Source organism: Somniosus microcephalus, unplaced genomic scaffold (genome assembly GCF_052327205.1).
Source record: "Somniosus microcephalus isolate GS21.2 unplaced genomic scaffold, FLI_Smic_1.0 unresolved_chr1, whole genome shotgun sequence".
Classification (NCBI taxonomy): domain Eukaryota; kingdom Metazoa; phylum Chordata; class Chondrichthyes; order Squaliformes; family Somniosidae; genus Somniosus; species Somniosus microcephalus.
Window position 1 is genome coordinate 137,808,719 of NW_028225179.1, and position 17,123 is coordinate 137,825,841.

The 17,123-nt window shown below is 44.4% G+C and overlaps 1 protein-coding gene across 1 annotated transcript in view; it reads right to left on the reverse strand.

The window, feature by feature from the left end:
• LOC147095993 (uncharacterized) overlaps window positions 1–16,670 on the reverse strand; it is a 58,289-nt gene extending 41,619 nt beyond the window's left edge. The window contains exons 1-2 of the mRNA XM_085974945.1: window positions 16,574–16,670; window positions 878–926 (exon numbers count right to left, since the gene is read on the reverse strand). Of these exons, the coding sequence (XP_085831071.1) occupies window positions 878–920 (43 nt within the window). The 5' untranslated portion in view covers window positions 921–926; window positions 16,574–16,670. The remainder of the gene's footprint in view (window positions 1–877; window positions 927–16,573) is intronic.
• Between the last annotated feature and the right edge of the window lie 453 nt (window positions 16,671–17,123).

Consider the following 17,123-nt stretch of genomic DNA (forward strand, 5'->3'; position numbering starts at 1 on the left):
GGATTATCTAAAGGATAAGGGGTAAGCCATTTAGGACTGAGGTGAGGAGGAATTTCTTCACCCAGAGAGTGGTGAACCTGTGGAATTCTCTACCACAGAAGGCAGTTGAGGCCAATTCATTAAATATATTCAAGGAGTTAGATATATTTCTTAAGGCTAAAGGGATATGGGGAGAAAGCAGGGACAGGGTACTGAATTTGGATGATCAGCCATGATCTTATTAAATGGCGGGGCAGGCTCGAGGGGCCGAATGGCCTACTCCTGCTCCTATCTTCTAAGTTTCTAAGTTTCTAAGTTTCTAAGAGAGGTCGTTAGGATTATGAAAGAGGTTCGATAGGGTAGACAGAGAAGAGGTTTCCACTTGTGGGGAGACCAAAACTAGGGGTCATAAATATAAGACAGTCACCAATAAATCTAATAGGGAATTCAGGAGAAACTTCTTTACCCAGAGAGTGGTTAGAATGCGAAACTTGCTACCACAAGGAGTAGTTGAGGCAAATAGTGTAGATGGATTTAAGGGTAAGCCAGATAAACACGTGAGGGAGAAGGGAATAGAAGGACATGCTGATAGGGTGAGATGAGAGGGGTGGGAGGAGGCTTGTGTGGAGCATAAACACTGGCATGGACCTGTTGGGCCGAAGGGCCTGTTTCTATGCTGTACATTCGATGTAATTATGCACAGAGACAAGCTGATTGACACATGCCAATCAATGGACAAATGACATCATATCCATCTTGGGTAGTAGCACAAAAACAAGTGAATGGGTGGCCCGGTTTGCACTGTGCCCGCTTTTCTGTTCCATCGCCACTTCGCTGTCGCCCATTTTTGCACTGCCACCCGAGACTGGCGTCTACCCCGAAGAAACAACCCGCTTACCAGAGAAGACGGCCAGTATCCACAGGACGGGGCTGGGGTTCATTTTTTCCTGCAGTAGGAGGACAAATAAATTAGACAAAGCTTGAAGTTAGCAGAGCGAGGTTAGAAAACGGCAAACGTCATACGTCATTGCAATTGGGACGGTGACAGCCACAAAAGATGGGAATCGGGACCTGGACTTTCCTCCTTGGGCGCAACCCGGAAATTGCAACCGAAATTGCCAATGTCTAGTTACACCCAAGTATCCTCCCAATCTCATTAGAATATGCCCGAACTTAAAAATGGGCGTAAAGCAAACATAGACCAATGGGGCCCAAGGAAACTCCTGAACCCGCATCAGTATATTTCTGCTGAAAGGTCATCGACCCGAAACGTTAACTCTGTTTCTCTCTCGACAGATGCTGCCTGACCTGCTGAGTATTTCCAACATTTTCTGTTTTTATTTCAATATATTTCTTCAAGTCTTAAAATTAAAAGTTTCATCTCATTGAACCATCATCCAAGCACATCAGGTACGGTACTTTAAAGAACCTGCTTTTCAATTTCTAATCTGACTTAATGCATTAAAAGCACAAAATATAGTGCAGGTCTCAGTGAGGAAAATTTATTTTAAAAATGCTTAAAAATTGCAATAACAAGTAAAAACCAAGCATCATTGTTTCCTGGTGCGCCTGAAAATCTGGTCCATGAAATTGGAGGATACTCAGTTTTGAGAGTTGGGGCGCGGACAGTTTTGTGGGCGGAGATTGGATTAGAGGGAAGGTTTGCTGGACCGTAAGACATCACAAAGACTTGGCCATGTGGTAGGTGCAGGTGCAACTCAAATACGCCCAAAATTGCACGTGTAAAACACGTATCTGGTGCACGCCCGGATTACATATGCATCTGAGTGCAAATGTGGAACAAACTCTGTCTATAACCGCGCTGGGCGGGGTGGATTGGGTGGCCGCGCTGGGCGGGGTGGATTGGGTGGCCGCGCTGGGCGGGGTGGATTGGGTGGCCGCGCTGGGCGGGGTGGATTGGGTGGCCGCGCTGGGCGGGGTGGATTGGGTGGCCGCGCTGGGCGGGGATTCGGTGGCCATGTTGGGCGGGGATTGATTAGATTTAATGTGATAGCTCACTATTTTCCAGCTCTTGTCCCCTACCTTTGGGAACAGGCAGGAAAGATAAATAAGCAGAGGGACACAAAAAAAGTTAAATCTGATGAGAGAGAAACCGTGAGATTAGAAAATAAAGAAGAATGTCATATTATATTATTTCAGAATGCATAATATACAATAAATTGAGCGACATTCTGCAGTTCTGTCTAACTGCTTAATTTTTAAACAAATAGAAATTGAGTGTGACATTGTCTGCCTCGTGTGTAATGGTGAAACTTTCCTCCGTCTACAATTTTAGCAGACGTCTTAACCCTATTATAATAAAGGGGCTAACCTCATCTTTAGAATAAGGGACCGAGTAATGTTGCAACACTGAATTGAACATTCCTCTGCTAGCTTGTAGAATAAATATAAAAAATAATTTGGGGGCCATTGTGATGAAATATGTCATTCATCAGGCACTCTGTATTCTCTGTGTTTGATTGTGCCTGCAGGGGAGTTTAGTTTCAGTTTCATTTCCTTACCTGTATTGTATTGTGTGTAGGGCTCTGCCCATACCTGGCCCCTACTTAAGCAGGCCCCAGCGTGTCTCACAGGCAGTACAGCAGATCTCTGGATGAGAGACACTTCTCCACTGTGTATTACTTTGAGTTAATAAAAGCCTTGCTTTGCTCCGCTAACGTTGCGTCTCGGATTCATTGAGGCACATCAGCCATTACCTTTATAATAAAACTTTTAAAATGACAGCCAGCTCTTCGGCCAACACCGATAGACTGAATAAAAATAAACACAGGGACTATCCGAAATTAACACAGGAAGTGCCAGAAATCCACAGTAGCCCAGTCAGCCCCTGAAAGAAAACATGTTTTAGAGAATATCCTTCATCAGAACTTGTAAATTGAAACCCCTGAGAAATCGGCAGCCCAATTTACAGCTCTCCCAATTTCTATTCATACTGACGTCTATTGGAAGGGATGTAAAACTGGCCTGCTGACTCGCTGTCGCCCGTTTTACACTCACACGCCAAGTCAAGACCTAACCCATGGATTCTCCCGGGGTGCAACCGCCTACCGATCCCCACCTTTATGGAACATTCAAAGCTGGGAATTGTCCTCAGTAACCCTATCTTAATGCCAGAGTTAAAATAGGAGAGGAGAGAGGAAGCTGATAGGAGTGTGTTAAGTCTTGCTGATTTGATATTGTTCACTAGCATATGCTGACATCGAGCTCACTCCCCTGGATAATGATAAAATCTAGCAATGCTATTAATACCTCTATTACCCAGAGTCCCAATTCAACATTCAGGTCCTAAAAGCAGGGTATAGGGAGTTAGGAGGTAAATTAAAAAACAGGACCTCAAAAGGTAGTAATCTCAGGATTGCGACCAGTGCCACATGCTAGTCAGAGTAGAAATAGAAGGATACTTCAGATGAATACGTGGCTAGAGGAATGGTGCCGGGGGAGGGATTCAAGTTCCTGGGACATTGGAACCGGTTCTGGGGGAGGTGGGACCAGTTCAAACCGGACGGTTTGCACCTGGGCAGGGCTGGAACCAATGTCCTAGGGGGAGTGTTTGCTAGTGCTGTGTGGGAGTGTTTAAACTAAAATGGCAGGGGGTTGGGAACCTGAGCAGGGAGACAGAGGAAAGGGAAACAAGGATAAAAGCAAAAGATAGGAAGGAGAAAAACAAAAGTGGCAGTCAGAGAAATCAACGGTTTAAATCAAACATGGCCACAGTAAATAATAATTCTAATAGGTCTAAGAGCGTTAAAAAAACAAGCCTGAAGGCTTTGTGTCTTAATGCGAGGAGCATTTGTAATAAGGTGGATGAATTGGCTGCACAAATAGAAGTAAACAAATACAATTTGGTTGGGATTACGGAAACGTGGCTCAAGGAAGGCCAGGACTGGGAACTCAGCATCCAGGGGTATTCGATATTCAGGAAAGATAGGCAAAAAGGAAAGGGAGGTGGGGTAGCATTACTGGTTAAAGAAGGGATTAACACAATTGTAATGAAGGATATTAGCTCTGATGAGGTGGAATCTGTATGGGTAGAATTGAGAAATACTAAGGGGAAAAAACATTAGTGGGAGTGGTTTATAGACCTCCAAACAGTAAGGCGGAGGTTGGGGATGGCATTAAAAGGGAAATTAAAGAAGCGTGCAATAAGGGCACAGCAGTCATCATGGGTGACTTTAATCTACATATAGATTGGGCCAACCAAATGAGTAACAATACTGTGGAGGAGGAATTCCTGGAGTGTTTACGGGATGGTTTCCTGGACCAATATGTCGAGGAACCAACCAGAGATCAGGCCATCTTAGACTGGGTATTATGTAACGAGAAAGGATTAATTAGCAATCTTGTTGCAAGAGGCCCCTTGGGTCGGAGCGATCATAATATGATCGAATTCTTCATTAAGATGGAGAATGAAGTAGTTGACTCGGAGACTAGGGTCCTCAATTTAAATAAAGGAAACTATGATGGTCTGAGGAGCGAGTTGGGTAGGATTGATTGGGGAATGGCACTCAAAGAGTTGACGGTGGATAGGCAATGGCAAACATTCAAAGACCGAATGGATGAACTACAGAATTTGTTCATCCCAGTTTGGCATAAAAATAAAACAAAAAAAAGGTGACCCAACCGTGGCTAACAAGGGAAATTAGGGATAGCATAAGGTCCAAGGAGAGGGCATATAAATTGGCCAGAAAAAGCAATAATCCTGAGGATTGGGAGCAGTTTAGGATTCAACAAAGGAGGACAAAGGGATTAATTAAGAAAGGGAAAATAGAATATGAGAGTAAGCTTGCAGAGAACATAAAAACTGACTGTAAAAGCTTTTATAGATATGTGAAGAGAAAAAGATTGGTGAAGTCAAGCGTAGGTCCCTTGCAGTCAGAATTGGGGGAATTTATAATGAGGAACAAAGAAATGGCAGACCAACTAAATACATATTTTGGTTCTGACTTCACAAAGGAGGACACAAATAACCTCCCAAAGATGCCGGGGAACATAGGGTCTGATGAAAGGGTGGAACTGAAAGAAATCAGTATTTGCAGGGAAATGGTGTTAGGAAAATTGATGGGACTGAAGGCCGATAAATCCCCAGGGCCTGATAATCTACATCCCAGGGTACTTAAGGAAGTGGCCCTAGAAATAGTAGATGCATTGCTGGTCATCTTCCAGAACTCGATAGACTCTGGAACGGTACCCATGGATTGGCGGGTAGCTAATGTTACCCCACTATTCAAAAAAGGTGGTAGAGAAAAGGCGGGGAATTATAGACCGGTAAGCTTGACATCGGTAGTGGGGAAAATGCTAGAGTCCATTATAAAAGATGTAATAGCAGAGCACTTGGAAAGCAGTGACTGGATCGGACAAAGTCAACATGGATTTACAAAAGGTAAATCATGCTTGACTAATCTACTGGAATTTTTTGAGGATGTAACTGGTAAAATAGATAAGGGAGAACCAGTGGATGTGGTGTATTTGGACTTTCAGAAGGCTTTCGATAAGGTCCCGCATAAGAGATTAGCGTGCAAAATAAAGGCACAGGGGATTGGGGGCAAGGTATTGACTTGGATAGAGAACCGGTTGGCGGACAGAAAGCCAAGAGTTGGAATAAACGGGTCGTTTTCCGAGTGGCATGCAGTGACTAGTCGGGTGCCACAAGGATCGGTCCTAGGACCCCAGCTGTTCACAATATATATTAATGATCTGGACAAGGGAATTGGATGTAATATCTCCAAATTTGCAGACGACACAAAGCTGGGTGGGAGGTGTATGCTGTGAGGAGGATGTCGTGAAACTCCAGCACGATTTGGACAGGTTGGGTGACTGGGCAGAAACATGGCAAATGCACTATAATGTGGATAAATGTGAGGTTATCCACTTTGGTGGCAAAAACAGGAAGGCAGATTATTATTTGAATGGTAATAGATTGGGAGAAGGGGAAGTGCAAAGAGACCTGGGTGTTCTTGTACACCAGTCGCTGAAGGTAAGCATGCAGGTGCAGCAGGCAGTTAAGAAGGCAAATGGTATGTTGGCCTTCGTAGCAAGAGGGTTCGAGTACAAGAACAAGGATGTCTTGCTGCAGTTGTACAGGGCCTTGGTGAGACCACACCTTGAGTATTGTGTGCAGTTTTGGTCGCCTTACCCGAGGAAGGACGTTCTTGCCATGGAAGGAGTGCAGCAAAGATTCACCAGGCTGATACTTGGGATGGCAGGAATGACGTATGAGGAGAGATTGTGTCGATTGGGCTTATACTCACTGGAGTTTAGAAGATTGAAAGGGGATCTCATCGAAACCTATAAAATTCTGTCAGGCCTGGACAGACTAGATGCAGGAAGGATGTTTCTGATGGCCGGGGAGTCCAGAACCAGGGGTCATAGTCTAAGGATAAGGGGTAAGCCATTTAGGACTGAAATGAGGAGGAATTTCTTCACCCAGAGAGAGTGGTGAACCTGTGGAATTCTCTGTCACAGAGGGCAGTGGAGGCCAGTTCATTAAGTATATTCAAGAAAGAGTTGGATATATTTCTTAAGGCTAAAGGGATCAAGGGATATGGGGAGAAGGCAGGGACCGGGTACTGAATTTGGATGATCAGCCATGATCTCATTGAATGGCGGAGCAGGCTCAAAGGGCCGAATGGCCTACTCCTGCTCCTATCTTCTATGTTTCTATGTAACAGCAATCATCCAGCTCAACTCATCCCAAGTCAGCTCCCTTCCCTGGGATTCTTTCATTGGATGTGGCAAGGCCAGCATTTATTGCCCATCCCTAGTTGCCCTTGAGAAGGTGGTGGTGAACGGCTGCAGTCCATGTGGTGAAGGTACTCCCACAGTGCTGTTAGGGAGTTCCAGGATTTTGACCCAGTGACGATGAAGGAACAGACGATATATTTCCAAGTCAGGATGGTGTGCGACTTGGACGGGAACTTGGAGGTGGTGGTGTTCCCATGTGCCTGCTGCCCTTGTCCTTCTAGGTGGAAGAGGTCGAGGGTTTGGGAGTTGCTGCCGAAGAAGCCTTGGCGAATTGCTGCAGTGCATCTTGTAGATGGTACACACTGCTTTATAGCCTGTTCTATATTCCCATTCTGCCCTGGGGTAAAAACATTTATATATATATATATTTCTAAACTCTGCCTTCGCTGGAGGCTTGAGATTTTTTCACGTAAATCGTACAATCGTTATCTGAAAGCATTATCCGCACACTGGCTTCTCGCACGATGTGAGCTTGTTCACAGGAGTCCGCCTGTCGTGGTCGCTGATTAAACATAGATCACTTTGCAGGCATATTATTGAACAAACTTTGTACTGAGCTCGACCTCTGGGCCCGACGTGCCTGCGCGTTACAGCCATTCAACTTGTAGCAGCGCCGTTTCCACGCTCTGTTCGCCGGGTATGTAAATAAATGCACCCATTGTGCTGCTAATGCAGTCTGAATGACTGCTGCAGGCGAACCTCTCGCTCTATTTTAATCCAGCAAGTGGTCGGCTTGTCACACGCACAGAACCACATGGTCTTCAGAGGTGGACCGTGTAACGAGAAGTGTGACGTAGGACCAAGGGGACACAAGACCGGGAAGTCAGCGAAAGACCAGGGAGGTAAGACTAACTGGTAAGTACTTTCCTCAAACCTAGAAAGTAAAACCAAAACTAGTGGGATTTGGTTAGTTTAAAAAGGAATAAGAGGAGTACAGTATACATTGGTCTAAGTAAGCTTCGGGAAAACAAAAGTCGATAAATAAACTAAAACTAGAAAATTAAAAAGTAATATAAGGGTTAAGTCATGGCAGTAGAGCTCGGACCTGTGTCATGCTCCTCCTGTAACATGTGGGAAATCAGGGACGCTTCCTGTGTCCCTGACGACTATGTGTGCGGGAAGTGTGTCCAGCTGCAGCTCATGTGGGACCGCATGACGGCCCTTGAGCTGCAGATGGACTCACTTTGGAGCATCCACGATTCTGAGAGGGGTGTGGATAGCACATTTAGTGAGTTGGTCACACCGCAGGTTAAGGCCAGCGTAGACAGTACATGGGTGACCAAAAGGCAGAGCAAGGGCAGGAAGGTAGTGCAGAAATCCCCTGGGGTTGTCTCCCTTAGCAACAGGTTCACCGTCTTAGGTACTGTTGTCGGGGGGGGTGACGCATCGGGGGAAGGCACCAGCAGCCAGGCTCATGGCACCATGACTGGCTCTGTTGCAAAGAAGGGAGGGAAAAAGAGTGGCAGGGCTATAGTAATAGGGGATTCGATTGTAAGGGGAATAGATAGGGGTTTCTGTGGTCGCGACCGAGACTCCAGGATGGTATGTTGCCTCCCTGGTGCAAGGGTCAAGGATGTCTCGGCGCGGGTGCAGAACATTCTGGAGGGGGAGGGGGAACAGCCAGTTGTCGTGATACATGTTGGTACCAACGACGTAGCTAAAAAAAGGGAAGAGGTCCTACAAGTAGAATTTAGGGAGTTAGGAGCCAAGCTAAAAAGTAGGACCTCGAAGGTAGTAATCTCTGGATTACTACCAGTGCCACGTGCTAGTAAGAGTACAGAGAACAGGATAGTTAGGCTAAATACGTGGCTTGAGCAGTGGTGTAAGAGGGAGGGTTTTAAATTTTTGAGGCATTGGAACCAGTTTTGTGGTAGGTGTGACCTATACAAAAGGGACGGTCTACACCTGTGCAGAGATGGAACTGATGTTCTCGGGGTAATTTTTGATAAAGCAGTTCGGGAGCATTTAAACTAGTATGGCAGGGGGCTAGAAACCTATGTAGTGAAATAGAGGAAAGTGAAAGGCAGACAGAAATAAATGGTAAAAGGGTGAGGAACAAAAAACAAAGGGCCAAACTAATTCATAAAAAATGTGAGCATAAAAAAAGCCTGAGGGTTTTATACCTTAATGCGAGAAGCATCAGGAACAAGGTAGATGAATTAGCTGTGGAAATAGAGGTTAATAATTATGATCTAATTGGGATTACGGAAACATGGTTGCAGGGTGAGCAGGGCTGGGAGCTTAACATACAGGGGTATTCAGTATTTAGGAAGGATCGACAAAAAAGAAAGGGAGGAGGGGTAGCATTGCTAGTAAAAGAGGGGATAAATGCAATTGAAAGGAAGGATATTAACTCAGTTAATACAGAATCTATATGGGTGGAGCTAAGAAATAGCGAGGGGCGAAAAACATTAATAGGAGTGGTATATAGGCCTCCAAATAGTAAAATAGAGGTTAGGGAGGGCATCACGAGGGAAATTAGAGAAGCGTGCAATAAGAGCACAGCTGTCATCATAGGTGACTTTAACTTACATATAGATTGGACTAGCCTAATCAGTAAAAATAATGAGGAGGAGGAATTCCTTGAGTGTTTAAGGGATGGTTATCTGGATCAATATGTCGAGGAACCAACTCGGGAACAGGCTATATTGGACTGGGTACTGTGCAATGAGAAGGGACTAATCAGTAATCTTGTTGTACGGGGACCCTTGGGTCAGAGCGATCATAACATGATCGATTTCTCACTCGAAATGGAGAGCGAAGAAATTGACTCAGAGACTAAGGTCCTGAATTTAAACAAGGGGAATTATGATGCCATGAGACGGGAACTGAGTAGGTCTGATTGGACAACGTTCCTGAGAGGACTGGAGGTAGATAAACAATGGCAAACATTTAAAGATAGAATGACAAAATTGCAAAAATTGTTTATACCAATCTGGCATAAAAGGAAATCTAAAAAGGTGACTCAACCGTGGATAACAGGGGAAATTAGAGACAGCATAAAATCCAAAGATAGGGCGTATAAAATAGCCAAAAAAAGCGCCAGAGCGGAAGATTGGGAACAGTTTAAGATAGAGCAAAGGAGGGCAAAGGGCATGATCAAGAGGGGCAAAATAGCTTACGAAAACAAGCTGGCGGAAAATATAAAAACTAACTCCAAAAGCTTTTATAAATATATCAAAAGGAAAAGACTGGTGAAAACCAAAGTTGGTCCATTGCAGTCAGATACGGGGGAATATATAATGGGAAATAAGGAAATGGCAGATCAACTAAATGCATACTTTGGGTCAGTCTTTACGAAGGAAGACACAAAAAACCTCCCTGGGATATCGGGAAAAATAGGGACATTGGCAAAGGAGGAACTGACGCAAATCAATATCTCTAAGGATATGGTGTTAAGGAAGCTAAAGGGATTGAAGGTGGACAAATCCCCAGGGCCTGATAACATGCATCCTAGGGTACTGAAGGAGGTGGCCCTAGAGATAGCGGATGCACTAAGGATGATTTTTCAGAATTCATTAGACTCGGGAACAGTGCCGATGGATTGGAGGGTAGCTAACGTTACCCCACTATTCAAAAAGGGGGGTAGGGAAAAAGCAGGTAATTACAGACCTGTAAGCCTTACATCAGTTGTGGGCAAAATGCTGGAGTCCATCATTAAGGATGAAATAGCGGAGCACTTAGCAAATGGGGACAGGATAGGACAGAGTCAACATGGATTTACAAAGGGTAAATCGTGCTTGACTAATCTATTGGAATTTTTTGAGGGAGTAACTGGTAGAATAGATGGGGGAGAGCCAGTAGATGTGGTGTACCTGGACTTCCAAAAGGCCTTCGATAAGGTCCCACATAAAAGATTAGCATGGAAAATTGAGGCTCATGGGATAAAGGGGAAAGTTTTGGCGTGGATAGGGAACTGGCTGTCAGATAGAAAACAGAGAGTTGGAATAAACGGCTCATTTTCTGAATGACAGGCAGTAACAAGTGGGGTACCACAGGGATCTGTCCTGGGCCCCCAGCTGTTCACAATTTACATTAATGACCTGGATCAGGGAGTCGGATGCAGCATTTCCAAATTTGCAGACGACACTAAACTAGGAGGTGGGGTGGGCTCAGAGGAAGAGACCAGGAAGCTCCAGAGCGATTTGGACAGACTGGGCGATTGGGCGGATAAATGGCAGATGCACTATAATGTGGACAAGTGCGAAGTTATCCACCTTGGGTGCAGGAACGGGAGGGCAAATTATTATTTAAATGGCAATAGATTGGGAGAGGGGGAAGTACAGAGAGACCTGGGTGTTCTTGTACACCAGTCACTGAAGGCGAGCATGCAGGTGCAACAGGCGGTCAAGAAGGCAAACGGTATGCTGGCCTTCATAGCAAAAGGGTTAGAATACAGGAACAGGGATACCTTGCTGCAGCTGTACAGGGCACTGGTGAGACCACACCTCGAGTACTGTGTACAGTTTTGGTCGCCTCATCTGAGGAAGGATGTTCTTGCCATGGAGGGGGTGCAGCGGCGATTCACCAGGCTGATACCAGGAATGGCGGGAATGACCTATGAGGAGAGACTATGTAGTTTAGGGATGTACACACTGGAGTTTAGAAGATTGAGAGGGGACCTCATAGAAGTGTATAAAATTCTGACAGGTCTAGACAGACTGGATGCAGAAGGAATGTTTCCCTTGGCGGGTGAGAACAGAACTAGAGGACATAATTTAAGGATAAGGGCTAAACCATTTAGGACAGAGATGAGGGGGAATTTCTTCACTCAGAGAGTGGTGAACCTGTGGAACTCATTGCCACAGAGGGCAGTGTACGCCAGCTCATTAAATATATTTAAGAGGGAATTAGATATATTTCTACGGGCAAAAGGGGTTAAGGGTTACGGAGAGAAGGCGGGGACGGGATACTGAATTAAAGGATCAGCCATGATCTCATTAAATGGCGGAGCAGGCACGAAGGGCCGAATGGCCTACTCCTGCTCCTATCTTCTATGTATCTATGTGACAATTTTAGCTAAAGCTGTTTTTTTTCCCCCCTTTAACACGAGTGAAAGGCAAATACGAGCTGGCTGTGAGAATGAGCAGGATGTATGTGTGATTAGTGCAGGCTGTGAGGTTTCCTCAATAGTACAGAAACACGCTCACAAAGAGATATTCACACACTGACACAGACATTGGCACAAATATATAGATAATATACACACATTCACGAAAAAAGTTAGTCACACTGACAGATATTATGGCCCAGAAATTCGGGTCGGGGGCTTCCTGGGCCGCCTCCAACTGCCAGCACGCAGTGCTTGCGTATCCCAGGGGCGCAGTTAGTTCGATGCGTCCCCTGGGATCACGTGGGCCATGGAGAGCCAATGGTAGCAGGGAATGCTTCATTCATAAGTTTGACAGGAAGACCTGTCAAACCTATAAATACTGTAAGCCCCAAAACATCACAATCATCAAATAATTTTTTTTTTTTTTTTTTTTTTTTTTTTTTTAAAAACATCACATTTTTAAAATAACTATAAATTACATGAAATAACTATTTTAAACAATAATTTAAATTTGAAAAAAATTACATTTTCTAGCGGGGCTAAAAATAAACTTACCTTTCTTTAAAGTATTTAAAAATAATAAACCTGTGGAAAAAATGTTTTAATTTTAATTAATTCACCACTTACCTTGTTAAAAGCAGGCCTTCTGCCTGCTTTTTAAAAGTGTAACTTCTGGAGACTTACCCTCCCGGAGAAAGCTGCAAAAAAAACGTAAGTTCGATGCACACGCGCTGCCTCTCCAGCGCACACGTTCGACCTCTGAACCCCTTCTTTCAGGGGAACGGAAGTGCCGGTTTCTCGTGCATGCACGAGACCAGCACTTCCATTGGGCTTACAGGTGAGTACCCCGTGCATACTCACCCGTGGAGTCCCGAATTTCTGGGCCAATATTCACACAGACACACACAGTGAAACAGATACAAAAAGAAAATGAAATAAAAACAGAAAATGCTGGAGATACAGTAACACAGATGTTCAGGCAGATATATAGGTATTAAAATTGACACATTCACAGACACACACACACACACACTATGATAGAATTGCACATTCATTTTGAGTGTGACTTGCCCAAGTCCAAAACTAGAGTCTTAAACTTAATTAAAGCCAATTACATAGGTATGAGGGGCGAGTTGGCTAAGGTAGTTTGGAAAAATAGATTAAAGGGTATGGCGGTAGATAAACAGTGGCTAGCATTTTAAGAAATATTTCATAATTCTCAACAAAAATACATTTCATTGAGAAACAAAAACTCTATGGGAAAAGTGATCCAACTGTGCCTAACTAAAGAAGTTAAGGGTAGCATAAAATTGAAAGAAGAAGCTTATAATGTTGCAAAGAATAATACTAAGCCTGAGGATTGGGAGAGTTTCAGAAACCAGCAACGGTTGACCAAACAATTGATAAAAAGGGAAAAAAGAGAGAAAACTAGCAAGAAATATAAAAGCAGAGTGTAAGAGTTTCTACAAGTATGTAAAAAAGAAAAGAGTAGCAAAAGTAAACATTGGTCCCTTAGAGGCTGAAACAGGAGAAATTATTATGGGGAATAAGAAAATGGCAGAAATGTTAAACAAATATTTTGTATCTGTCTTCACAGTAAAAGACACAAAAAGCATAGCAAAACTGGTGGGGAACCAAGGGTCTAATGAGGGTGAGGAACTTAACATAATTAATATAAGTAGAGAAAAAGTACTAGAGAAACTAATGGGACTAAAAGCCGACAAATCCCCTGGACCCGAGGACCTACATCCTAGAGTTCTAAAAGAGGTGGCTGAAGAGATAGTGGATGCATTTGCTTTGATCTTCCAAAATTCCCTAGATTCTAGAATGGTCCCAGTGGATTGGAAGGTCACAAATGTAACACTACTATTCAAGAAAGGAGGGAGAGAGAGAACAGGGAACTACAGGTCAGTTAGCCTGACATCAGTCATCGGGAAAATGCTGGAATCCATTGTTAAGGAAGTGGTATCAGGGCACTTAGAAAATCATAACATGATTAGGCAGAGTCAACATGGTTTTATGAAAGGGAAATCGTGTTTGACAAATTTATTAGAGTTTTTTGAGGATGTAACTAGCAGGGTAGATAAAGGGGAACCAGTGGATGTAGTATATTTGGATTTCCAAAAGGCATTTGATAAGGTGCCACATAAAAGGTTATTACACAAGATTAGGGCTCATGGAGTTGGGGGTAGCATAGTAGCATGGATAGAGGATTGGTTAACGGACAGAAAACAGAGAGTAGGGATAAACGGGTCTGTTTCAGGTTGGCAGGCTGTAACTAGTGGGGTGCCACAAGGATCAGTGTTGGGGCCTCAGTTATTTATAATCTATATTAATGACCTAGATGAAGGGACTGAGTGTAATGTATCCAAGTTTGCTGATGATGCAAAGCTAGGTGGGACAGTGAGCTGTGAGGAGAACACAGAGTCTGCAAAGGGATATAGATAGACTGAGTGAGTGGGCAGTAAGGTGGCAGATGGAGTATAATGTAGGGAAATGTGAGGTTATTCACTTTGGTAGGAAGAATAGAAAAACAGAATATTTTTTAAATGGTGAGAAACTTTCAAATGCTGGTGTTCAGAAAGATTTGGGTGTCCTCGTGCAAGAAACTCAGAAATCTAGCATGCAGGAACAACAAGCAATAAGGAAGGCAAATGGCATGTTGGCCTTTATTGCAAGGGGGTCGGAGTATAAGAGTAAGGAAGTCTTGCTACAATTGTACAGGGCCTTGGTGAGACCACACCTGGAGTACTGTGCACAGTTCTGGTCTCCTTATCTAAGGAAGGATATACTTGCCTTGGAGGCAGTGCAATGAAGGTTCACTAGATTGATTCCTGGGAGGAGAGGGCTGTCCTATGATGAGAGATTGTGTAGAATGGGCCTATACTCTGGAATTTAGAAGAATGAGAGGTGATCTCATTGAAACATACAAGATTCTGAAGGGGATTGACAGGGTAAATGCTGAGAGGTTGTTTCCTCTGGCTGGAGAGTCTAGAACTAGGGGGCATAGTCTCAGGATAAGGGGTTGGCCATTTAAGACTGAGATGAGGAGGAATTTCTTCACTCAGAGGGTTGTGAATCTTTGGAATTCTCTGGCCCAGAGGGCGGTGGATGCTGAGTCTTTGAGTATATTCAAGGCTGAGATAGATAGATTTTTGGACTCTAGGGGAATCAAGGGATACGGAGATCGGGCAGGAAAGTGGAGTTGAAGTCGATGATCAGCCTTGATGTTATTGAATGGCGGAGCAGGCTCGAGGGGCCTTATGGACTCCTGCTCTATTTCTTATGCACTGACAGACTCACAGGCACACACTCACACTGACAGAAATTCTCACAGGGAACTACACTAGTTGCTCTTGGCACACACTCACACATTAATATAAACACAGAAACACTCAGAAAACAAACTAATGTGGCCTCAACACCCAGGATCTAGATCACAAGCACAGAGGTGTTCGAAATGATGAGGGGTTTTGATAGAGGAGATAGGGAGAGACTGAGGTTTTGGTGAACGCAGCGAGTTGAGAGAATCTGGAAGGTGAAGGAAGCAGATTCAATAGTAACTTTCAAAAAGGGAATTGAGTAAATGTTTGAAGGGAGAACGGCAACAGGGCTGTGGGGAACGAGCAAGGGAGTAATTGGAGAGCTCTTTCAAAGAGCTGACACAGCCAGGATGGGCCGAATGGCGGCCTCCTGTGCTGTATGATTCTATGCAAACCCACTTAAAACAGATGCGGTAACAGACCCTTTAAAACAGCGCACAAAGTCATTGCATAGCGCCGGGACACAAGTAGTGGGCACGGGGTAGTTTCAAGGCGCAATTCTTTCAAATACTGACAAGATTGTTGAAGTAAAAATTGATATTGCTGCAAATGCACAGCGGGGTTCTCGAGTGGAAATTCTGATCAGACGAAGGCTCCTCTCTCAAACTTTTCTCGGAAACTAAAAATGGTCTATTTATATTTCAGATCAACACCGAACGGGGTTTTTTCCTCCTCTTTATCCCCTGATAATCTGCATCTAGGATTAAAGGATGAACCGTAAGGACCTTACGAGGATCAAAACTACACGGAAAAGCCCATCAGATTCATTTCAATGTAGCCAGTTGACTAGCCCTCCTACACATGCTGCGAGTTGAGGCTCTCGCAGGTCAGTCCCAGGTCAATCTCCGTTGCCTGAAGCTAGATGGTCTGCAATGCTCCTAAATTACCTGCCTTACCTACTGTTGCATCCACTGGCTCCTTGCACCCGTCTCCTGGGTTGGCCAGAGTGACTAGCTCTGCACCGTTTTGGCAGGGGTTGGTGCTTTCTCTCCAGGGACCACCTGCTGGGGCGGGTTTCCCACTTCGGTTTGCCCGCCGTCTCCTCCCTTTTGATGCCTCAGTTCTCCACTTCCGTCAGCTCACGTTCTGCCCAAACACCTGTTGGCCTCCTGGCCCGCATGTTCCGGTCGGTCTCCCCTTCCCCTCTGTCTCGGGGTTCTTGGTTTGCTAAATCACCTGCTTGCACTGCTGCACTAGGCAGTGTGGGTTGCAAACCTGGAAGTGGGGAGGATCAGCCCCACACCGTAACACCAGCAGCCAACCAATCGGGAGCAACAATGAAAAGAAGCCTGCGAATGTTGTTCGTCAACTCAAGATCAGGATTGGTTCCCCTTTTGTTCTTTCCTCCCCACCCCTTTCCCTGCCCCTAAACTTCCCTTAACAACCTGTTCCATCTCCAACTTTTTCCAGTCTAGAAATTCGGGTCACCATGGGTGAGTACGCGCTGTGTACTCACACGTAGGGCCAACGAAAGTGCCAGTTTCGTGCGTGCGCTGGAAACCGGAACTTCCGTTCCCTTGAAGGAAGGTGTTCGGAGGTCAAATGCGTGCACCGGAGAGGCAGCGCGTAGACCTGGAACTTCTGATTGTTTTATAGGTTTCACCGGGAGGGTAAGTCTCCAGCAGCTACACTTTTAAAAAGCAGTCGCAAGGCCTGCTTTTAACAAGGTAAGAGGTTAATTAAGTAAAATTAAAACATTTTTTCCACAGGTTTATTATTTTTAAATACTTTAAAGAAAGGTAAGTTTATTTTTAGCCCCGTTAAAAACTGTAATTTTTTCAAAAATTTAAATTATTGTTTAAAATAGTTATTTATGTAATTTATAGTTATTTTTAAAATGTGATTTTTTAAAATGTATTTGAAGTTTTAGTTAGGTTTTGGGGCCGATCTCTATTCATAGATTTGACAGCTCTTCCTGTCAAATTTATGAATGGAGATTCCCTGCTACGTGATCCCAGGGGACGCTTCGAACTAACTGCGCCCCTGGGATACGCAAGCACTGCGCG